The 25,575-nt window shown below is 34.4% G+C and overlaps 2 protein-coding genes across 5 annotated transcripts; both read left to right on the top strand.

Annotated features, from left to right (window-relative positions):
• Positions 1–2,365: 2,365 nt before the first annotated feature.
• On the top strand, positions 2,366–3,130 carry LOC122304896 (protein FAR1-RELATED SEQUENCE 5-like). The gene has a single exon (XM_043117160.1). The coding sequence runs from the start codon at positions 2,366–2,368 to the stop codon at positions 3,128–3,130; it is 765 nt and encodes a 254-aa protein (XP_042973094.1).
• Positions 3,131–16,208: 13,078 nt separating this feature from the next.
• On the top strand, positions 16,209–25,575 carry LOC122305042 (probable ADP-ribosylation factor GTPase-activating protein AGD14). 4 transcript variants are annotated; one of them, XM_043117319.1, is made up of 14 exons: positions 16,209–16,383; positions 16,989–17,095; positions 19,522–19,583; positions 19,728–19,815; positions 19,911–19,972; positions 20,050–20,146; positions 20,816–21,271; positions 22,700–23,362; positions 23,460–23,621; positions 23,711–23,809; positions 23,909–23,989; positions 24,401–24,572; positions 24,702–24,747; positions 24,924–25,575. In XM_043117319.1, the coding sequence occupies exons 2-14, from the start codon at positions 16,997–16,999 to the stop codon at positions 25,060–25,062; spliced, it is 2,226 nt and encodes a 741-aa protein (XP_042973253.1). In that variant the 5' UTR covers positions 16,209–16,383; positions 16,989–16,996; the 3' UTR covers positions 25,063–25,575. The 4 variants fall into 4 exon arrangements, with proteins under 4 accessions (XP_042973253.1, XP_042973252.1, XP_042973251.1 ...); XM_043117318.1 differs by having other exon boundaries at positions 16,210–16,484; positions 23,457–23,621; XM_043117317.1 differs by having other exon boundaries at positions 16,211–16,383; positions 23,457–23,621.

The raw sequence follows: 25,575 nt of genomic DNA, 5'->3' as shown, positions 1-25,575 counted from the left end.
AAGATATGAAATTTTATGCAAAGAGATATTCAAATAAGCCAAAGTGTGGATATTCTTGGCTAAATTTATGTTTTGGTTAATTTCTAACCATGTGATCTTGAATTAGAAGCTTATATATGTTTTAGGACATCTTTTTAAACCATGTGATGGTTTGGTTTGAAGATCATATATTTATAAGTCATAGATCAAGAGATTTATCAAAACTAGTTGAGGAAAAAGTTTCTGTTTTTGGACTAAGTGTAAAACCAAAAACTCCAAATGTTATTTTGTGATTTTTGTGACTTTAGTTTGATGATTTAAAGCATGGTTGATGTTAGGATGATATTATTAATATGTTAGAAGTAAGATTTGATTTTTGAAATTCTTGGAGATATTTTGATTTAAGGTCAAAACTTGTGATTCAAGTGCTTGAATTTTTTTCCAAAAAGTTTGGTATTAATTATTAGCTTTTTCTAAATGGATGTTTTAAGTATGGTTTTGAACTTAGGATTGGAAGATGTTTGTTGCAAAATTTTGGTTTAAGTATGAGTTTTGAAGTTGGAAGGAATTGCAACAAAAATCAAGGAAAATAGCCTATGAATGTTTCAGCCATAGTGTGTTCTTCATAGTTATGTTTTGTTTTAAATTTTTCTGAGTTGATATTTAAGTTTAGGACAAAATTTACATGAGGAATGTAAATTTTGAAAACTTTTGGAATTAGTATGCAAAATCCTTAAATTATGGGTAAAACGATCATTTTCCCACATGTAGAGAGTAAAATGAAAATTTTACTCTTTAAGTTAGTATTTTCCATATTTCAAATTATTAGTGATTTAGTTCTAACTTTTAGAATCACTAATTACAGTTCCTCACAGTCGCACTTGAAGTTTTATAAGAAACGCGGAGATCGAGGTAAGTTAGCTTTTAACTTACTAGCAGTCTACTGTGTATGTGTGCTAAGTAAAGGAACTACAGTGTATGTATGTATGTTATCATATATGTCATGCCATGCCAAGTTATCACGTAATTGTCTATTATACAGAATTTATTCTGTCATCAATTTTTATCTGTTACATAATATATTCTGTCATGTATTATTGTACATTACAAGTATGTCATGTTAAATATGTTGTCTATTATATGTTATGTCATATTACGAAATGTTTCTATCTCAAGTTGGTCATGTATTTCAAGTTATGTTCAAATCACGTTATGTTACGTCAGGGTTTCAGTCATTTCGTATTCCAGTCACGTTTCATCTTGATTACTTATGTATGGGTTCACAACAATTGTGACGTATACACTACGTGAGACACAGCAATTGTGACACGTAGAATACATGGGGCCACAACAACTGTGGAGTATGTATTTTTCATGTTAAGTCAAGTTTGTGTAGAATACATGGGGCCACAACAACTATGGAGTATGTATTTACACGTAGAATACATGGGGCCACAACAACTGTGGAGTATGTATTTTTCATGTTAAGTCAAGTTTGTGTAGAATACATGGAGCCACAACAACTGTGGAGTATGTATTTACACATAGAATACATGGGGTCACAACAACTGTGGAGTATGTATTTTTCATGTTAAGTCAAGTTTGTGTAGAATACATAGGGCCACAACAACTGTGGAGTATGTATTTACACGTAGAATACATGGGGCCACAACAACTGTGGAGTATGTATTTTTCATGTTAAGTCAAGTTCCAAATCAAGTTCATGTCAAGTCAAGTTAAGTTCATGTTTCAATTTAAGTTATGTCAATTATGCTATATTGTACGCCAAGTTATGCTTTAATTACTTATGAATTTGATTATGCATTTATGCTTTTACTGTCATGCATGCATCATTAGCTTGTATGGAAGTTTTTTTGTTAACTTACTGAGATTTGTAATCAAATCTCACTTTGGTAGTCCCAACTACCATTCCCCCCGAATGGTAGATCTTGTTACAGGACCTGAAGGAGAATCAGGAGCTGATCAACTAGACACAGTTGACTAAGCGACGGTGCGACGTCAATGTTAATATAGTAGTTAACGCAAATTACTACTTGTACAATGGAGTTGCATCTTTAGTACTTTTTGGATCATAACTATTTTGGATTAGTGTTGTGATCTATTCAATGGATCTTTATGTATAAAGTATGTTTTAAGCATTTGGAATATTTTCAATTTGGTGCATAGTATTGTTAAAGAAAAAAATTATTCGCTGCGAATATTGCATAATGTTAGATGCATGTTAGGAACATTGCATCTTATATGTCATGAACGGGGGCAGGTAACCTTGTGTTGCATGTCTCGACGCTTCAAATGTCCGTCCGATCCCAAACGGAATTTGGGGGCGTCACATGCTGCGTACAAAAGTGGGCTGAAAACTGGGTTAATGAAATGTGTGTACGACACACAATCTATTGAGGACTTTGAAAAGTGTTGGGCCGAGTTTATTAACACATTTGAGTTACATGAGAATGCGTGGTTGAATAGTTTATATGCAGAGCGTGATCATTGGGTACCGGTTTTCCTAAAAGAGACCTTTTGGGCTGGAATGAGTACAACCCAACGCAGCGAGAGTATGAATGCCTTTTTTGATGGTTATGTCCATTCGAAGACAAACTTGAAGGAGTTTGTCGACCAGTTTGACAATGCGCTTAAGAAGAAAATTGAGAATGAAAATCAGGCAGAACTCCAGTCTTTTAGTGTCACTATCCCCTGCGTATCTAGATCTCCAATAGAAAAGAAGTTTCAAGAGTTATACACCAACGCGAAATTCAAGGAAGTTCAGCAACAAGTAATTGGTGTGCTTGATCTGGAGACATCTCTACTGACGTCAGATGGTGTTTTGAAGAGTTATTTGGTAGAAGATGAAGTTCGTATTCAGGAGTTCACAAAAAGCTTGACATATTCCGTGGAATTGAATGTGGATGATTGCAATGCAAAATGTTCATGTGGGTTATTTCAAATGAGGGGGATACTGTGTAGACATATTTTGGCGATATTCAAATCAAACGGCATAAAATCATTGCCAGACCGGTACATTTTAGACCGGTGGAGGAAGGACATCAAAAAGAGATACACATTAATCCGAAGCAGCTACGACGAAGGGGAGCTGAGGCCAAATGGTAATAGATATCCTGTAACAGCCCGCTAGAAATTCAATTGTGAAATTTCTATTAACTTTAGGAATCTCGTGAAAAACTCATAAGTTTTCACGAATCCATTAATCGTATAGGTTTTTTGTCTAACTACATAGTTAGTGTTATTATTTACTATGGTATTAGAAGTGTATTTTTGATTATTGGAGATAGTTAGAAGTGTCAAAATGTATTATGGTTTGTGCCATTAGACTCGGAGGGTTATTTAAAGTCTTATGGCGCAATAACATTTTTTCATATTTTCGGACAAAATGTCTGTTCAAAATTGTATATATTATTGGATAAAAAGAAATATCTTGAGGTAATTTTCGTGAATATTATTGGGTAAAAATATTTTGAGTTGATTTTTATAGATATTATTAGATAAAAATATCTTAAGTTGATTTTTGTAGATATTATTGGATAGAATATTATGAGATAATCTTTTATAGATATTTTGGGTAGGAGAAAACCACACTTAACTCTCAACTCCAGCCTTATCACCTCCCTAATCTCGTCCATAAATGTGTCCAGCCATCACCCATGAACTTATCTTCAATAACTCCTTCTAATAAAAGATTATCAAACAATCTCTCTCGGACAGATTTTAGGAGATCTTTTGCATGCCCATTTCGAAGCTGTTGTAAGTGTTTTATCATAAAGTCTCCTTCATATAAGTTGTTCCTTTTTGAGTCTAGTTTACATGGATATCTTATTTGACCCATTTGAAGATCATTTGGTCAGTCAAATATTGTGTAAACTATAGAAAGGTCATTCTGGAAGATAAACTGGAGAATATGTTATAGTTTGGAGTTTTTGACCAAGCTAATGGATAGATATTGGTCCGAAATTTTTATGGAGTATTGTTAACATGTATATGTGACTATTGGTTGAGGAGTTTTGCATGATTAAAGGTTTTGATGAAAGATGTTCTTAGATTTAGAAACTTAGAAACTGGAAGAGGAAAAACAGTTTCTGTTTTGAGAAAGTTTAACTCTTTGGTGGTCTAAACCTATTCTAATGACTTTGATAATTTTATTGGAGGATCCTAAACATCTTATATACATGTTATATTATTATTTTGAAGATATTTGATGTTAGTTTCAAAGATATGAAATTTTATGCAAAAAGATATTCAAATAAGTCAAAGTGTGGATATTCTTGGCTAAATTTATGTTTTGGTTAATTTCTAACCATATGATCTTGAATTAGAAGCTTATATATGTTTTAGGACATCTTTTTAAACCATATGATGGTTTGGTTTGAAGATCATATATTTATAAGTCATAGATCAAGAGATTTATCAAAACTAGTTGAGGGAAAAGTTTATGTTTTTGGACTAAGTGTAAAACCAAAAACTCCAAATGTTATTTTGTGATTTTGGTGACTTTAGTTTGATGATTTAAAGCATGGTTGATGTTAGGATGATATTATGAATATGTTAGAAGTAAGATTTGATTTTTGAAATTCTTGGAGATGTTTTGATTTAAGGTCAAAACTTGTGATTCAAGTGCTTGGATTTTTTTACAAAAAAGTTTGGTGTTGATTATTAGTTTTTTCTAAATGGATGTTTTAAGTATGGTTTTGAACTTAGGATTGGAAGATGTTTGTTGCAAAATTTTGGTTTAAGCATGAGTTTTGAAGTTGGAAGGAATTGCAACAAAAATAAAGGGAAATGGCCTATGCATGTTTCGACCATAGTGTGTTCTTCATAGTTGTGTTTTGTTTTAAATTTTTCTGAGTTGATATTTAAGTTTAGGACAAGATTTACATGAGGAATGTAAATTTTAGAAACTTTTGGAGTTAGTATGCAAAATCCTTAAGTTATGGGTAAAACGGTCATTTTCCCACATGTAGAGAGTAAAATGAAAATTTTACTCTTTAAGTTAGTATTTTCCATATTTCAAATTATTAGTGATTTAGTTCTAACTTTTAGAATCACTAATTACAGTTCCTCGTGATCGCACTTGAAGTTTTATAAGAAACGCGGAGATCGAGGTAAGTTAGCTTTTAACTTACTAGCAGTCTACTGTGTATGTGTGCTAAGTAAAAGAATTACAGTGTATGTATGTATGTTATCATATATGTCATGCTATGCCAAGTTATCATGTAATTGTCTATTATACAGAATTTATTCTGTCATCAATTTTTATCTGTTGCACAATATATTCTGTCATGTATTACTATACATTACAAATATGTCATGCTAAATATGTTGTTTGTTATATGTTATGCCATGTTACGAAATGTTACTATCTCAAGTTGGTTATGTATTTCAAATTATGTTCAAGTCACGTTATGTTACGTCAGGCCTTCAGTCCTTTCATATTCCAGTCACGTTTCATCTTGAGTATATTCAGTTTATGTAGAATACATGGGGCCACAACAACTGTGGAGTATGTATTTAACTGCATAGTGATGTATAGAATACATGGGGCCACAACAACTGTGGAGTATGTATTTACACATAGAATACATGGGGCCACAACAACTGTGGAGTATGTATTTTTAATGTTAAGTCAAGTTTGTGTAGAATACATGGGGCCACAACAACTGTGGAGTATGTATTCACACGTAGAATACATGGGGCCACAACAACTGTGGAGTATGTATTTTTCATGTTAATTCAAGTTTCAGAGCAAGTTCATGCTAAGTCAAGTTTCAGATCAAGTTTATGTCAAGTCAAGTTCAGTTCATGATTCATTTTAAGCTATGTCAATTATGCTATGTTGTACGTTAAGTTATGCTTTAATTACTTATAAATTTGATTATGCATTTATGCTTTTACTGTCATACATGCATCATTAGTCTGTATGGAAGTTTTTTGTTAACTTGCTGAGATTTGTAATCAAATCTCACTGTGGTAGTCCCAACTACCATTCCCCCCGAATGGTAGATCTTATTACAGGACCTGAAGGAGGATCAGGAGCTGACCAACTAGACACAGTCGACTGAACGACGGTGCGTCGTTAATGTTAATATAGTAGTTAAATTACTACTTGTACGATGGAGTTGCATCTCCAGTACTTTTGGATCATAACTATTTTGGAATAGTGCTGTGATCTTAGTTATTCAATGGATCTTTATGTATGAAGTATGTTTTAAGTGTTGGGATATTTTCAGTTTGGTGCATAGTATTGCTAAAGAAAAAAATTATCCGCTGCGAATATTGCATAATGTTAGATGCATGTTAAGATTATTGCATCTTATATGTCATGAACGGGGGCAGGTAACCTTGTGTTGCATGTCTCGACGCTTCAAATGTCCGTCCGATCCCAAACGGAATTTGGGAGCGTTACATATCCTATCCTTTTGAATATGTGTTATACGATGATAGATTATGCGATGGATTGTAATGAGCACTTTGAAGATGCAAAGAAGAGGATACATGAGATGACTGAATGTTATCGTCAGAACCAGCACCCCATATCTTTCACCGAATCAGGTTCGTTTGAAGGCTACGACTTGTTTAGTATATCATCTTATTTGGTTAGTTCATTATAACCAAAACTAACCAAACTACAAAAATGTATCAATATATAATTTTGTAAGCTTAAAATGCAGGGGGTTTGGAGATGGTAGTTACAACTGCCGTTGGTAGCTCACAACAAGTCAAGAGTCCAAATGTTGTCAGAGGGAAAGGAAGACCCCCATCTTTGAGGAGAGCATCCAGGATGGAGACAGAGATGCGCAAGGTTAAAGCCAAACAAAGTAAGGCACAAGTGGGAGGAAAGCGCAAACATAATCATGTATTAACCAAAACCCAACTGCCCCCTTTATTTTAATGTTTATAAAGTTTCACACATAAAAGTTAGCAAAGTAATGAGTATTTTTATTTTTTACTTTATTATTAGCGAGATGAAGGAGATACAACAGCAAAGGAGACGCGCAGGAATTTATTTGGCCCAATAGAGACCCCCATCTTCAATGTTGGAAATTTTCAGGTATATTAGAAGCATTTGGAATATATTTTAGAAGAAATTAGGTGGAATTCATATGTTACGTAATTGGTGTGCACTGAAAGCAATTAATAATCGTTGGTAGCTAACTTCATAGAGATATTGCTCTAGATTGTGGCAGACAGCGCAGCAACTGACATTTGTGGTACCTAGTTTGGTCATACAGTATTTGGGACTCAAGAAACAGTAAGGCTTGTTGGTAACTTTCAATTAAATTCATGTATTCAACAACTAAAGATAATATCTGTTTTTACTTCATTACAGTTGCAATTTGGGTTGGATGGATCACAACCAGAGTGTATGGATGGGACACAACCAGATCAAATAATAAGGTTGATGGATTTTTAAAAACATGAATTTTTTGTTGAAAAGCTATAATTCCTAGAGAATTGCTCTAGTATATGGTGTAATTATTATGTTTTGCAAGTCTATAATGTTACAGTCGATGTCACTGAGAGTTACATATTAGGGGTTGTAATTATTAGATTTGGAATTTTAAGCAACTTCATGTAACCTGTGAAACCTACGGGTTTAAATTGTAAAGCATAATATTGTATTAATATCACTTCAGGTGGTTTTGAAATTTTAGAAGAAATTGCAAACTGGGTTAATAGGGGAAATTCAAGAGTTTGACAAAATTCAATATAGGATACTTGAGTCCTAGCTAACTTTCAGGTATGTAGACACTGAGTTGTTATGGTTTATTCAGGCAGTTGATGCATTATTTTGTTGGTACGCGCAAGGTTTGGTTATGATTTAAAACAAAGTAAGCCAACAAGCCTGAGTTGTTATGGTTTATTGAAGGAGTGTATATGGTTTATCAGCAACGCAGGAGTTATATTGGTTTATTTAAGCAACACGGACAAGGAGTTACACACTGGAGCAACAAGCATTAGTTGTTGGTTCCTGTAATCCAAACTCAATTCGTGTCTATATATCAGATTCCTGTAATCCAAAGCAATTCAAGTTGCTGAAATAGAAATTCAGACGGGCTCAGCCCTTCCAACCAGATTCTCTTGGTAGCTAAAATCATTCAATTTCATTAATAGATTCTATTTTAGAGTACATCCACCATCAAGCACAAAATGAAACTTGTTTATGAGTCTCAAACATTGAATCCGAACCCCATAGTACATAAACCATCAAGACAGAACAGAACAAAAAAAAAGGAAAAATCTCATTACAAACGTCCAAGTTTTGTTCAGACTAACTTAATATACATACACAAAATAAAGCTATACATTCAAATAGAAATCACTTAGACACCAGAAAGTAACATGAGACAACAATGGCAACAGCCCAATACAGATTGTTTAGTGTGCGTCTCCGCCTGTTTTGAGCATCTTGCTTCCGAACCTCCTCAAGTATATTAGCCAACATCTTCTCCATGGCATCGGCTCGCTTTCTGAACTCAATTTTATCCATTCTCAGCTCTTCCTCCCTCCTTAATAGATATTGCTTTATATCTTCAATTTCTTGCTCTACGTCCAAAGCACCATCCGCCCACTTGAAGAACTTGCAATACGGTAAGCCCTATTCATTAATTACATTGACAAAAATGTTAGATGTACCCTCTTCAAAAACAAGTGACTATAAAAATGTTACATGAACGAATGTTTTACCTCATTGTTGTACTTCGGGCAGAACATATAAACATTTAATCATATTCAAATCCATCCAAGTAAGCTTAGAAACAGAACAACTAAAGTTATGAAATGAAGAGAATATCATGCAAATAATATCACTTCAGCCTCATTTAATCATATTCAAATCCATCCAAGTAAGCTTAAAAACAGAACAACTAAAGGTATGAAATCAAGAGAATATCATGCAAATAATATCACTTCAATCTCATTTAATGATATTCAAATCCATCCAAGTAAGCTTAGAAACAGAACAACTAAAGTTATGAAATGAAGAAAATATCATGCAAATAATATCACTTCAGCCTCATTTAATCATATTCAAATCCATCCAAGTAAGCTTAAACACAGAAAAATTAAAGTTATGAAATCAAGAGAATATCATGCAAATAATATCACTTCAGCCTCATTTAATCATATTCAAATCCATCCAAGTAAGCTTAAAAACAGAACAACTAAAGGTATGAAATCAAGAGAATATCATGCAAATAATATCACTTCAATCCCATTTAATCATATTCAAATCCATCCAAGTAAGCTTAAAAATAGAACAACTAAAGGTATGAAATCAAGAGAATATCATGCAAATAATATCACTTCAATCCCATTTAATCATATTCAAATCCATCCAAGTAAGCTTAGAAACAGAACGACTAAAGTTATGAAATGAAGAGAATATCATGCAAATAATATCACTTCAGCCTCATTTAATCATATTCAAATCCATTCAAGTAAGCTTAAAAACAGAACAACTAAAGGTATGAAATCAAGAGAATATCATGCAAATAATATCACTTCAATCCCATTTAATCATATTCAAATCCATCCAAGTAAGCTTATAAACAGAACAACTAAAGTAAAACTCAACTTCGGTTGGACACAGGGTGCTGCATTCATTCTCAATGCTGCATAAATAATAACCTACAGACGAAACAAGCACAAAATCAGATTCAGTCCCCAAAATAAACATAACAAATACATGCAAATAAATAAATAATATCTTTCTTCCTAAATTGAAAGGGGGAGCTTACGTATTTATGTATGGGTTCTCTGGCCAATTGCCCAGTGCCCAAATCCGAGGTCCAAGAAGAACGGGTTAGGTTTAGGGTTAGGGTTAGGATTAGGGTTTCGGGAATTAGGGTTAGGGTTTCGGGAATTAGGGTTTCGGGAATTAGGGTTAGGGTTCGGGAATTAGGGTTAGGGTTAGGGTTAGGGTTCGGGAATTAGGGTTAGGGTTAGGGTTAGGGTTTCGGGATCCACCAGGGTGAAGAGACAATGTTCTCTTTTTCAAGACTAACCGAGGTGGGAAAGATGATAAAATCTAACAAAACTTGTGAAATCGAAAACACTAGGGATAACCCACACAGATATTACAACCCAGACTTGCGAAATATACAAGTGAATCGTTATGGAGAACCCAGACTTGCGAAAGACAAATCTCGAGAAATCGAAATGAGAACCCAGATAAATCTCGAGAAATCGAAGTGACTGAAACCGAGGAACTACCAATCCTGGATCTGCGAAAGAAATGACAAAAATATATAAGGATGAAGCACCATTCCAACTCAGACTAAGGATTCATGTAAATAAAAGTGGGATACAACAGTTAGGGTTAGGGTTCTTCGCAAACACAAGGAGAACCCACACTGTGAAATCGAATACATAGTGCTGAACCCACACTGTGAAATCGAATACACAGTGTTGAACCCACACTCATTTAGAACCCAGGCTAGTCAAATCAACAAAACTACAGGAGAACCAAAAAACCGAAGGATAACCAAGTCCTACGAAAGAGTCTAAACGAGAAATCCAACTGATAACACAAACATCTAAAAAAATGAAACCGAGGAACTGAAATCCTGCGAAATATTTTAGACAAAAATACAAGTTTGAAGCACCATTCAAACTCAGAGTAAGGGATCGAAGGGTTAGGGTTCTTCGTGAGTATCAGAGGAGAGATGAGAGGGAAGGGGCGATGGAGAAGACGAGGGGAGTCGGCTGAAGTGTTTGAGTTAGGGTTTGGTGAGAGTAATGAATATAAACCATTGACAGTACGCACCGTTTCATTACTAAAGTGGGTGTCGGTTCGATTTCCACTCGGCTCCTTTTCAATTCACTTTAATGAAACGAACCGTTTCATTAACAGTGCCACGTAGGACCCCGACTGCGCCGCCGCTCCCCAAAGCGACTGTAAACAACATTTTCCTAAAATTACCCATAATTGAGTATAATTAATCACATGATAATGTATTATTAGACTGCTAAAAATTCAGCTCTGCTTATTGGAATAATTAAGACAGTCCGATCGGCTTCGTTTCACTTCTTCTCCAAATAAAGGAATTTGCGCACGGTCAAGTTCTGCCGGTGACTTTACAAACTTTATTTGGGCTCGGAGTACAAAACCTTAAAGGAAACTCAAGGTGAATATAGAAAAGTTGGAAAAGATTAGAAGAAAATTTGAAGGAAATTCAAAAGATTACAAGCAATGTTCAAGAATAATATAAACAAACTCTTTTTATTGATTTATAAGACTATGACTCTTAGCCAAGTTGATGAGTACTACTAACGACTCCATGCAACCACGTGAATCGTGATGATGGATAAGGAGACTAGTAATTATCCATAACAGATAAATACAAGCAATTTACATTATTTGAAATTGGAACATATCGACCGGACCTAATTTATTGTGAAACATTCATTTCAATCGGGAATATTGCTCATAGGAAAATGTTATGCTGCCCGTTGGTTTTGTCTGCTAGTGCAATTTTATATTTTTTATTTAAAATAATAATAATAATACACTGGTGGTCAAAACCAATTGAGAAATACTTTTTACAGTCGACAAATGCAGTCGACGTGCAGTCGTGGAGAAAAAAGTAAATTAATACGGGACCTACATGAAAAAAAAAATTATTTTTATAACTTTTTTTTATTCATGTAGGTCCCCTGAATATAAAATAATTTTTTTATAATTTTTTTTATTCATTCTGTACAGCCGATTGCACACCGATTGCATTTGCCGATTGTATCTAGCAAAACCCAACTATAAATCTTAAAATTTAGAAATAAACCAAAAAATATTTTGATGGGAGAAGTACACCAATGAGCCAGTAATATTAAGTAATGAAACCATTGCAGGCGGAATCTCTACGGGAAGACAACTCAAATATTGCCAGCGAAAAAATGGAAGGAGTCGTGCCGTTAATGAATTAGAGAATTTGCACCGAAAGCAAATAGACAATGGCTGATGCTTCTGAGGCATATTAATGTATAGCACGATGCCAAGTTGATAAAGGAATGAAGACAACCTGACACTCACTCCCCTTCAATGCAACCATATATGTCAGTAGATTTAAGCTTATTGTTTTAAATATACGAGCTAAAACAACCGACAAACCTCTTTTTTTTTATAAAAAAAAAATTATTTATCCTTTTGGAAAATAAAGCCACCGACAAATTGCAATATCATCTCTTCCAGTAAATTCATCTGTTCAGTTCAAACTTGTCTTTTTTTTCTCCATTTTATGTTATGAATTGACTAGGTAGAACTCACATTTAGAAATCGGCCTGTAAGGGAAGGGTGCTTAGGGGCTTATAAACCACAACTAATCTCATTCTTAATCGATGTGCGATCATAACATTTTAATTCATCTTTCCACGAGTCCCTTCCACTAGGATTCTCCTGAGCAAATAATAAATTTCTCACGGAAAAATAAGAAACATAAATGAATGAGATTGCCTATACAAGGTTGGGCTTAGAGCCCATTTTGGATTACGACGTATTTCCGAAAATCTCGTCTTGAGTTCCGTATGGGCTGCAAAGGAGACTGGGGTTGGACCCAAAATAACCAAGCCCAATGGTCAGGTCATACCGATTAACTGACATGTCTGCAATGCAGAAGATGTACCTTAATTCGTGCCAACTTTGCAAAACCCACGTTCATAGGCTTTGATAGCAAAAGCTTCCTAATCCTATCTTATTTAATCTTATTTTCTATTTTTTTAATATTCAAATATTATAAATATAAATAGTTTTTAATTTTTAGTTTTTTCATCTAATTAATGCCTAATTATTATGAATTTTTTAAATTTTCAAACAAAACATAAAAAATAATTTAATTTTTTCACATTCTAAAATAAAAATTATATTATAACAATATTTTATTTTTATAATAATTTTATTTAACTTTTTCTCTCTCCTTTATCATAATCTCATAAAACTTCTTAATTCAAATTATTTTACTATTATTCGTAAATAATTTTATTAATATTTATAAACTATTTTACTATTATTTATATATTATTTTATTATTATTTACATATAATTTTATATAATCTATCCTCACTGTCCAAACGAGTCACAACTGCGCAAGTGTGAAATCAACTGCACCAAACAGGATATGTTTATCCCCGTATTTTTCTTTCCGATATTTTCTTTTAATGAAAATAATTGCGATGGCAGTCAAGAGATACCATCGTATTAGTTTTCCAACACTCCACGTTACATTTATATCCAAGCTACAAATGTACTTCTGCTCACTGTTGATTGGAGCATGGGAAAGCCACAGCAACGATCTTACAAAGCATCAAATCCCGTGTGTTGATTGGAGCATGCCATCTTGTGGATTTAAGAATGGGTAAAGGTGAACAAAAGCTCGATATGTATAAAAGTCGAGCTAAACCGAATGCGGGTGTTTACTTAATAAAAATAGAGTAACGACGTATATAGTTATAAGTTTGGTAAGCGTTACACTTTTTTTTTTTTATAAAAATTAAAGTTTATTATTATTATTATTTTTTTTTACGTAGATCTTCTATCTATTTACTTTTCTTTATGCTACTATAAATATTATTTTTTATTTTAATTTTATTTTATTTAATTATATTATTCTACCTGTCATGTTCTAAGTAGCTTTTCATTAAATGATTGATCTATAAAATAATTTAAGATGTGTCACATCAGTTAGTTATTATAATTAAAATAAAGAAAGGTAGCATTACTATTAAAAAAATGAATTCTTAATTTTAGATCTGAGTAATTAGTCCTCTATGAGATTAATTGCAAGTCTAAAATATTATCTTACGTATGTAATTGACATCCGTGCCCAACACACGATCATAGTACGGACTTTTGTTTCTCGTATGATATGTAGATAAGAATTAATACCAAACCAGTCATATAATTTAGGAGCTAACCAAAATTAAATGTTTAAGAATAATTAATTAACCTGCCACTTGAGGCCAAAGAATAACTCCCGTACCGTATTTTTAGGAAGTTTCGTGTGTCTTTTTTTAACGGCAACGGGATCCCGAATTTTTGAAGTGCTGCCATCTAGAAACCTTTACCTTGATTGAAAACCTTAAATAATCCACGTTGATTTGTCCAAAATTTAGTTAAAACTTGGCGGCGACAGGGTGACATGGATCATTTCATGTTATTGTTGTTGTCTCGTCGTTGCGCTGGTTTCAAAGCTTGGACCAGCTACTAAAACAAGATAACAACAACAATCAATTGTGATAAATGCTTTTTGCTTTATTAGTAGCAATAGATAAATTTAAGAGTAAGTTCGGCAACGGATTGATATACAAAATTTTTATTTTATTTTATTATTATAATTTTATAAATTTTTAATATAAAATATAATAAATAATTCAATTTTTTCAAATCTCAAAACAATAAAAATATCAAAAAAATATTTTTAACATTCATCTAAAACTAAAAATTCTCATATCAATATCTAAATCTATGTAAATTTTGTATATGTATATATATATATATATTTTTTAAAGTGATTAAGAGATTGTTTGGATAATGAGATGATTTTAGATAAAAGTTAAAAATTAAATAAAATATTGTTAGAATGTTAGTTTTTAATATTATTATTGTTTTAAAATTTAAAAAATCTAAATTATTTATTATATTTTGTGTGAAAATTTAGATAAATAGTAATAATTAAATGAGATAAGAGAGAGTATTTCTCAATCCAAACGATTTCTAAATCTATTATTTACATATAAAATGATTTTTTTAATAATAGACTTAATATTTTTTAAAATAAAAAATGTAAGACTTACATACGAATATAATTTCTTTTATTAATTACACTCAATTTTAACGTAGTAAATTCAATCACGATTATATATCCAATATAGTGAGAAAAGTCAAAGACTTTGATAAAATTCCATAAAGAATAACCAATTGACTCGTGCAGGAAGAAAAGAGTCTTTTCTTTGTTGTGTGTTGACCAACTATATAATAAGAGTTTTGAAGCATATAAGTAAAGTTGTAGACTAATCTGCATACTAATACTGATTATTTTATACTTAAAATTTAAATTAGCACTGTTTTTAATAAAATTTACTTTTTGACAAATCACAATAAATTAGTACACATATTAGTGCTTAAGCATGCTTGTAACTAGACATTTCCATATAATAATATTCAAGTTTAAATTTTATAAGTAAAATAATCTCTAATTAATCAAATATAAAAAAAATGTGTTCATTAATTTTTTTTAGTAATAAAAAGAAAAAAAAAATAGGAAGAAGGTGTAAAATGTAAATAAAAGTAAATTACTTTTACAGGAAAAGCTCAAAGATGAGTGGCGTTTGAAAACTGATTCTCAATATGGAAATGGGCATTAAAAAAGAAAAGAAATGCCTTCAGAATAGCTTCAACTTTAAGCACTTGATCTGCTATTGTTCCTTTTATTAATGGTAAGGTCTCTCAAAATTCTGACGTTCAATGTTCCCCACATGCTTATTTATTGTCACAATAAAATTTGATTTTGAAGTATCTCTCTCCAATGCCTTTTTATTTTTTAAAAATATATATGGGACCTACTTATGCTTTCTAATTTAAATTGTAGGACCCCTGGCGCCCTAAATTAGACTTCATTTTATTTGATTAAATGCATCTCATTCTCACACCATGTACACTTAAAAAAATCACAAAACTAAAACTAAATTGCTTAAATTCATAAAAATTTTATATTTTTATTTCAAAAAATTAAATAAAAAATAATTGAGAAAAAGGGGATTCTGAAGTGAGTAAATATATATATATATTATCTGATGAGTAATTATCTTCCATTTCTATACTCGTATATTGCATGAAATAAATAAAAATTGAAGAATATTGTGACGATCCCTTGTCGCCTTGAGAACCATGCACGGCCCTTGATAATAATTTGTCGTAACGACCCTAAACTAACAAGTACCGCAACATCCACTTAAAAGGTCATACGAACGATCGCTCGCCTACAACTACAAGGAGTATTTGAATTTCGACGTAATTGAGTCGCCTTGTTTGACCACGGACCATCGTCAAGCGAAACTAAAGCCAGATCAGAGAAGACCGTGCACCGTAAATATAGGGCACGCGCGGATCTGTAGGGACAGGGTACTCTCCCTGTGTCCGAGATCACCGTAAAATATCCCACTAGGTCCTCATGTCCGATTGATCCTCTAGCTGTACAACGGAGTTTTTACCAATCAACTATTAAAAGGAAAGAAACGAAGATCTGCATAACTCTCTCTCTCTCTCTCTCTCTCTCTCTGTGAGCGAGTTGTGTCAAAGCGCGTGGCGGATCTCTCCGGGGTCATCACCGTCACCTGCAAAGGCTGCGGAACTAGAGAGGCTTCTCCATCTGTCGCAAAATTCAGGTCTTATTTCCTCGTCAACTTTCTAGGGTTCTAAACTCGTCTTAGCTTAGTCTACTTGTATCGTTCGACTCTTATTGTGCCCCGATTGCTCAGATCCGTAGGTACGGAAGGTTGAATTTCTATATTAGTGTCTTTCGATTTTACCTCGGGTTAGCAAGTAACAAAATGTAGGGAGAGCAATGATAATTCCGATTCTCAATTCTATTATCGTCTTTTTTTCTTTTTCTTTTTTGTAATCTTCGTTTGTGTTCTTAGAAATTGACAAAAAAACAATGCTCAACTGTGTGCGTTTTTGCGACTTCCTGTCCTGGTCTACGCGAGTTATAAATGAAAATAATCTAGTAAGAGATAAATTCGGAGTTATTTGAATATAGTTTCGTAGTTTCTCGAGCAACCAGACACTATATTATTGAACTAATTGTTCTTGGCCAATAAATTCGGTGCCATTTTGAGAAATCTTGAGGAGCGGTCTAATTTAGCTTATTGGCTGCCCTTTTCTGATTCTTTTAAGTGGTTGTTGTGATGGTTGTTGTGTCGGTTGTTCTGTTGCTGTTGCTGTTATTGTTGTTAGTGTTCTTTTATAAATTTTGGTTTAATTGGAGTAGGAATTGTGATGGCTAACCGACTGAAGGAGGAGGAACGAAATGAACGAATCATACGAGGTCTGCTCAAACATGCTGAGAATCGGAGATGTATCAACTGTAACAGTCTGGTATGATATCTGTAATAACTAATTCCTGAGATAAACTTATTTTCCACTCCTATGTTCGAGATCTGCTTTGCTGTATATCATCGAGTATTTAATGCAGTTAGATTCTTTGTGATTAATTGTATATTTGGTTTTGTCTAGTTTTGATCAGTTTTTTATTGTCTTGTAAAAATAATGTAAAGTATCTCTAAATGACCTGCCATGAACTAGTGAGAAACTAAGTGTGCTTAATGTAGTTAACCGCAATGATGAAGCATTAAAACCTTTTCTCGGCTTTGTCTGTTTGTTAAATTTGTTTTTGGAATAGACCTTCTATTTCAGTATTTATCGAGCATAAATAAACCTTCTATTTTTAGGCTTTACGGAGAGTGATAAAACTATAGGATACCTCTAGAGATTCAACCAGTAATGAGAAGGACTTTAATACATTACTTACCTGGATATCTTTATGGGACTAAATTTCTAAGTACAAATGAAAGCTTTATGTTTTGGGATCTTTTTCCTTGTTGGGGGGCAAGGGAATTTCGACCTTTTTCGCACTGAATAGTGTGCTTGGAGTTCGTGTTTCCCTAGTCATTGAATTTGGTGCATTTTGATCCCTAGTTATTATGGGGAACAAAGGATGAAATATAATCGATTCCTCGAGTTAAGTGGTTGTTGCTTCTCTTTGTTTCTCCTTGGGAAGTTCCAAATGTTTGAGCACAAAATAACGAATTTTCTTGTGATCAAGTCAAAAGTCAGACCTATGGCTATATTATTTAATTTGTTTAAAAAAAAAAAAAAACCCATATGTATTCTGTGAGGCCAAAATTGTGTAGATATGGTTGTTTTAGGTTTAGATAATATCACGTGAAAGGAGTGTAAACATTACTCTACTATTGTTTGCTGATGTGTTTTTAGTTGGAATTCTTTGTGCCCCATAACCTGAATTGTTTTGGACTGATAGATTGATTGTGAGTGTTATTTATTAATCTTTATATCAACAAATGATCTTGTTTCTCATGCATTATTATTATTATTATTATTATTATTATTATTATTATTATTATTTATTCCTCTGTCTATAGAGCACACACAATGAAAGAGTGTTTTTTAGTGGTTACTTTTTTTAATGGCTACTTCAATCACGTCCAACCTCAAAACTCCAGAACCTCCTTGCCACCAAAATTATGTTTATGGAAATTTTTATCTCTAATGGATTTTGATGATTGTAAGAAGCTGATTCTAAAAAATGGCTTTGCATTGAGTTTATAGTGATTTCAAAAGGGAAGCCAAGGCTTACCTATATATATATATATATATAAAGTGAAGGCAAGGCTTACTAGAATTTGTAGATGATTGTTATCTGATTCTGCACCTATTTCTAGAGCATGGTTTTGTTGCATCTTTTATTGTTTTGAAACAATAGAACTGCTAACAGTATTGGTTTTTTAAGTTTGAGAGCTCCTCAACTTTTTTTGACAACTGAAATTTTATTGAAAGAAGTACATAGGTGTCGCCCAAGTACACAACGAGTATATAAAAGAGAATACCTAGTTACGAGTTAGGAGCTGGAGATGGAAAATTTTTAAATTAAATGTTTGCCTTTGTACACTTGGTGCATGCATTTTTTTTTTTTTTTGAACTTTTTGATAAGTATCTTTTTGATAAATAATTGAAAAGATTTCATTAATTAATGCAAAAGTTGAAGCCAAGTAAAAGAAAGTATACAAGAGAATCACCTATTGGCAAACAGGCCTACTACCTTCTTTGTATAATTAAGCCAACCCAATCTGATTCAAAACATCATTCGACATGGCACTGGTAGTCTCACAATGGAGTAACTGGTGCTCTACATATTCATACAGATTTTATAGGAAGATCAAACAGTAGAGTACATGAGATTGAAGAATTCTATGGAGGCATCAACTGCCTAGTTTCAAGTTGCTTTGAAAAAATTAACATCTCTCAGAGCCACTAAAGAAGTCCAATAGCTTAACCACTGAAACCTCCTGGGCTCGCTCAACACTAGACACTTTCGGGAAAGCATCCTTGAGGTTCTTGTTACAACTTACCACATCATAAGTGATGCCAAAATCTAGTCCTAGAATCATCACTCACCTCAAGTCTAGCATGAGGCTTCTATCTCATGTTGGTGATGTCAAAGTCACTTCCCTAGAAAGGCACAGTTGAACAAAGCAAGTTCTGAGCTCCTAAACCTCCCTTAAAAACTGGAGAGCACACCTTGGGCAAATTTACCATGTGAGATTTTGTGGTAAACTTTCTATGATTGCTTGTTTTCTACAATCTTTGAGCCTTTGCGCAATGCATTATATGTTTGAAGTTTTGTTGATGTTACTATGGATTTCAAAGGTGCTTTCATTATTTCTCAACGGAAAAGCAGATATATGGTCTGTTTTAATAGTGCTACTTTATCTTCTGCTAAGCAGGGGCCTCAATATGTTTGCACAAATTTCTGGACATTTGTTTGCACAAACTGCAGTGGAATACAGTAAGTGCTCATATATTTTGTTGCAAATGTTGCTTAGATTTATTTTCTCTGTGTGCGTGCGTGTGGAGAGAGAGAGAGAGAGAGAGAGAGAGAGAGAGAGTGAATATCATACCATTAACTTCTTGATTGGGTGATAATTTTCAGTCGGGAGTTCACGCATCGAGTAAAATCAGTATCAATGGCCAAATTTACTTCGCAAGAAGTTACTGCCCTACAAGAAGGGGGAAATAAGGTAGACTTGCTCGACTTCTTGTCAGATCTCTGCCAAATGTTCTTTCCCTTTGTTTTTTGATCTTCTCAGTTTCTCATCTATCTTTTATTTACCAGCGTGCAAAGGAGATCTATTTTAAAGAATGGGATCCACAACGTCATTCTGTTCCTGATAGCAGGTTGTCACTCATTTATATCATGCTCCATTCATATATGTTAAAAATGCTCCTGTTCTGATTCAAAATTCTGCTGCCAGTAACGTTGAGAGACTTCGCGACTTTATTAAGCATGTGTACGTGGATAGAAGATTTACAGGTGAGAGGAGCCATGACAAGTCTCCAAGGACAAAGATGGTAATGCCTCTTACTCTTGGTTTGTAATATCTCCAAGATATTAATTTGTATTGTTTGTAAGTATATAATAGTACTAGAAATGGATTTAATATATAGATTTACTAATACATTGTGGGATTTATTTCAGATGTCATTGGATCTGTCTTCTCAAGTGTTTTCCATCCTTGTACATTGCAAAAAAAATAAAATAAATAAGAGAGTTTTCTAGTGTGATCAATGAGCTCTAGCACAAAAAGATTTTCTAGTGTGTCAATATGCTCTAGCTCAAATACAGGGTGCAGGTTGAGTTATTGGGTTGAGGATTTGCTGTGTATATATTTTTTTCTCATCAATCTTTTTTAGTTTTCCGAGTCTACACTTTGAGAGCAAAAATGAGTAAAACCTGCAAGTGTGCTTGATTAATTGGGTTTGCCTGGGTAGCTCAAGATAACTGGATTAGATGTAGGTAAGATTTTATTTCAAGTTTCTGGCCAAATAAATGTGAAGCCAAATTGTTTTTGCTATGTTTCAAAATGTTTGCAAAAAGCATATTTGAATAGTTGTATGTGTGTATGCGTACTTTGGGCATTCTATGTGTATAATGCTTTCGGTGTCGTTGGGTTTCTGTTAGATGTTATTGGATCTGTCAACTCAAGTGTTCTTCCTCCTTATACATTGTGTATCAAACAGGGTGAGAAGGAAGATGTCTATGAAAACAGGAGAACAGATGCATATCAAGGAGGCTCTCGAAGCCCACCATATGAGGATACATTTGAACGCCGTTACAGTGATAGGTCTAGTCCTGGTGGAAGAAATTATGATGAGAGAAGAAGTCCTGGATATGATCAAGAAAGTAGGCAATATGGTGATTATAGGAGAAGTCCCGTTCGCCCTGAGGTCGTCAATGATTGGCGTCGAGAGGATAGATTTGGAAATGGGAGGAGACTTGAAGACCGTAGGGAATCTGACGGAGATTCTAAGCGGGAAGGCAGATCACCTGATCGACCTAAAGATCTAAATTCGTCCAGTCCCCCTATTGTGCGGCCCGTGAGAGAAATTTTAGGAGATAATGTATTACCTCTCCGCATAAGTGAACCTCCGAAAGCCAATGGTGGCAGGGCTGCTGATGGCTCTGCACATACGCAGGTGAGACTTCTCAATAAAGCTGCCTTTATCTTAATTTTATGATATATATTTAATAGACGCTCATGCTTAGGCTATGCCTATCTATATCATTAATAGAGCTCTTGTATATGCCCCGTGTACTTGGGCTTTGCCTATCTATATCATTAATAAAGCTATTTGTTTACTGATAATATATATACACACACATATTTTATTCCTTAAAGCTTGAGTTTTTTGTTACCCTTTGATTTCTTATCGGTGATAGCAGTATCAGTATGGTCTACATTTGCTTAAGCTGTTATTTGTTAAGTAGTGGTCTCACAATTCATTGGGGTCCATTAACATCAAATTAGCTTTCGTTTGATTGTTATGTTGTTTGAGCCATTACAATCAATATATAACCTGTAAAGTGGATTATGAATACTCTTCGTCTCATCACATAACATTCAAGTTACAGATCATACCTAAAATAGATTATGGGTTTTTTGTACAGCTTCCTTGCTAGCTAGCGGGAAAATTCTTGAGTGCAGTCACTAATTAAAAATAAAAGGAAATCTATTGTGGTCAATGAGCTCTAGCTCAAAGGACATCTCCTCCCTTGTAAATACAGGGTGCAGGTTGAGTTCTTGGGTTCTAGATTTTCTGTTCAATTCATAGTTGAACGGGGAGGATGATGTTGCTTCCTTTAAATTGTTCATGGATGAAATTGGAACTTTCTTTAATAGGTAAATATGCAACTCGAGTGCCATATGGGATTGAGCCAACAACCTCCCCCTCCATCTCCTGTTGTCACTTGAATCTATTGGTAGAAGTAAAGAAAAAGGCTATATTTATTTGTTACCTTATATGGAGTAAAATGTCTCTTCATATGTATACAGCAATCCATTATCTTCATCCTTAGAACCCTAAACTTTTGTGCTCTTTTCATAGTGTTTTGCTATTCTCTTCCAATCTTCTGCACATACATGGAAGTAGGTTATTGCTGTTATTTGTCTTATGGAAATGATGCATTTTAATTGTTCAGATTTAAACTTGTGGTATTGAAGTATTCATAAAGTTGTACCTTACAATCCTCTAATGTTAAAGACTTGATGGCATACAATGTACCTGCTCACATTATGCATAATGATAGTTATCCATATTGAAGGCAATCTTATAGTTATCCATGTTTTGGTCGCTAGGTGTAGGGTAGTACCTCTGTTTTAAGTGACATCAGTTTTAGTCACTAGAAGTTTAATTATATTCCCCTGCTAGTCTGCAACTTCATCTTCAGTCATTGTTACTCAAGCATTGACCATTCCACATGTACTGGTTTTGCATCTGTTGCTCTTTAGAATCTGTTATTTGAAGTCTCTGCACTGTGGTGTTCACTTGAAATTGTCTCTTTATTCAAATTTTCCTCTAAGAAAATATATGCAGACTTGAATCTGTTATAGCTTTGAATTACAGAGAACCGTATCCTCCACTAGCTTGGGATCCAATACTGGGAATCCAGTAGAAGTCAAAGTTGAAAATGCTGGAAGCTTAATTGATTTTGATGCTGATCCTGAACCTCCTGTTGCTCCAGCAGTTCCACAAGTACAACAAACTTTGATGACTCAACCCACTGCACATCCAGCAACTTCTAGCAACGATAATAATTGGGCCTCTTTTGATATTGCACCTGAGGTGAAAGTCTCTCAGACCCCTTCAAATGTGAATACGTTGGAATCTATGTTATCACAATTATCAGTTTCAGCATCTGTGCCTGGTCATGCTTTTGGAACTCCCGGTGGTGCTGGTTCTCTGACAACTGCACCCACCGGCAACATGACAATGTCACCTCTCAGTGGTGATTTAGTTGCTGCACCTGTAGGGATTACACCTGTGTTGCCCTTTAGTGCCAGTGCTCCTGTTGCTGCATCGGTTTTGTCGATGTTTCCCCCTGGTGGTGTACCAGCAAATTCCCCTGGATTGACACCAGTCAATGGTGGTAACCCTGTTGTCACAATTCCAGGTTCTGGGCAAGGGCCTAATATGCAGCATCAACAGGCTTCTTTCTTCCCTGCTACCGGTAGTCAGTCTACTGCTCAGCAATATATGCCATCAGTTGATGTAGCTTCGAGCAATCAGGTGGGCTTATGGCATGGTTTTCATGATTTCATTATTGTAATTCCTATAAAATATATTTTTTCTTTACCTTGTTGCTTTGTTGGGAATTGTGCAGCAGTGGAATTTATCACTTACCAGTAGTGCACAAGGCCCTTCAAGTACTCCAGCTGCTCAAGTACCACAAGCTGTCTCAAATCTGGCACATGTGCCCACTTCTGGTGATGTGTCTCAACCTTCTGTTTTGGAAGTAAAATCCAGTGCAAGAAAAGAACTGCCTGTGGTAATTGTCTCTATAGTTTTCTATTTGACTTTGATGTTATTTTTATGTATGCAGTACCTATGTTTCAATAAATTGTGATGCATCTGCAGGATCTTTTCGCTGCAACCTATTCATCCTTCCCTGCCTCAGTTCCAGCATGGCCAACTGGTCTACCCCCTGGTATGGGGTTCAATATGCACTATCCCATGGTAACGTTAAATCTCTATATTATTATGTTATTCAAGCAATGAAATGTATAGATCCCTTAAGCAAATCACTAATGCTTGAGTTTCTAATCATTGGTGCAGTCAGTGCCTACTTTTCAACAGTCAAAATCTATAAACCCGTTTGACTTCAACAGTGAACCACCTCCAGTTCAAGCCCCAACGGTATGTGATAACAACTAATTTGAATGGATTCCATTCTCTGCTTCCGGCTTTTCATGGTTATGCAAACGTTTAACAATATAGCTGGTCTGAGAAAACTTGTGGAAAGGGTGATTTGAACTGGCTATAAATATATAAAAGGATGCTCAGATATTTAATCTCGATTAGACTGGAGAAATCTTTTCACTATGCCATACTTGGAGATGGCTAATTACTTGAAGAGTGCTCGATTTGACTTTCAATTTGGTCTACTTAGTAGGGGAGAGATTGAGGGAACTTAGGGGAAAAAAACAAACTAGTTTGGTCTACATCATCAGTAGCTCATCGGTTCATTTGATCTGTTGGGTCGAATTAATGCCAAAGAGCCATTTTTCTGCTGAAAAAAGATTTCATTTCCTGTATTTCGTGTTGCAGTTTCCCTCCATGGCGTCTTTGCAAGGTGCTCAACCAAATGTCCCACCTGCATCGGGTTTCATGCGGAATTCCAGCTATGGTACTCCTTCAGCATGGTTGCCTCCACAGGCATCCCCATACACATCAATGTTGCCTCCACAGGCACCATCTTACACATCAGCAATACCTCCAAGTATATACATCATTTGGGAAAAAATTCCCCACCATGCCTATGGTTTCTGTATTCAAATTTTTAGCAAGTAATTCTACATATGTGATCTTTTATTGCACTGAACTCTACTTTTCGATAACCTGACCTCAGGGGCATACATGGGTCAACAAGTAGCTAGTAACATGCCACCTCCAAGGTAATTGCTTCTTAAACTATAATGTTAATGTTAAAACTATTGTGTTGGATATTGACAGCATGTGGATTTTCCCCTGGAGTTATGATGACTTTCCTAATCAATTCACAGTAAAAAAAAAAAAAATGTTGTATTATCTATTTATGTTACCTATTGAGGTTTTTTGAGTATCCTTGTAGGCATCAAGGAGTAGGGGGTTTTGGCAATGATGGGGCTTCTTTTGGCTCTTTAAATATGGATCCGCAGCAGGCTGTAAGATACTCAGCTCCTGCTACCCCAAATTCCTTCTCGGCTGTTGGTGGAAACCCATTTGGATGAGGATGTGAAAAAGAAAGCTTATCCGATGCCATTTAGTTCAATCATCATCTTATTGCTCCCTGTCAAGTTGCCGGGTGGAAAGTTTTGGTTTCTATATTGTGTTAGTTTTTTGTGAAGATAGGCAGCCAAAGAAGAGATTTGTTCTGTCCCACTGCATAAAAGTCATATATTCAAATTGGCCGCGTAGGATTGGTTCGAATGCTGTAGGGTGAGGGAGGGAGGTGCAGAAGGCTACCTCCCCATGGAGGCACGGGTATATATTTTGCGCAGCCATGATGCTAATTGGTATTTGTGATGTTCCGTTGCACAATACGTGTGTTTGTTTGATGCACTTAGAATCTGTATCATTAATTCTATCATCCGAGTCTTCGTATTGTTGTGTGATTTCACAATGTCTTTCATTTGTGGTCAGCTGTCCCCGTCTATGAAAATATATGAAACAATAAATACAGTGATGGCATGGTATATTAGTTTGTATTATATTATTATCAAATAGTGAGATGTTTTTTTTTC

Source organism: Carya illinoinensis, chromosome 3, assembly GCF_018687715.1.
Source record: "Carya illinoinensis cultivar Pawnee chromosome 3, C.illinoinensisPawnee_v1, whole genome shotgun sequence".
Lineage (NCBI taxonomy): Eukaryota > Viridiplantae > Streptophyta > Magnoliopsida > Fagales > Juglandaceae > Carya > Carya illinoinensis.
The sequence above is the reverse complement of the archived record's forward strand: the minus strand, read 5'-3'. Positions and strand labels throughout refer to the sequence as shown.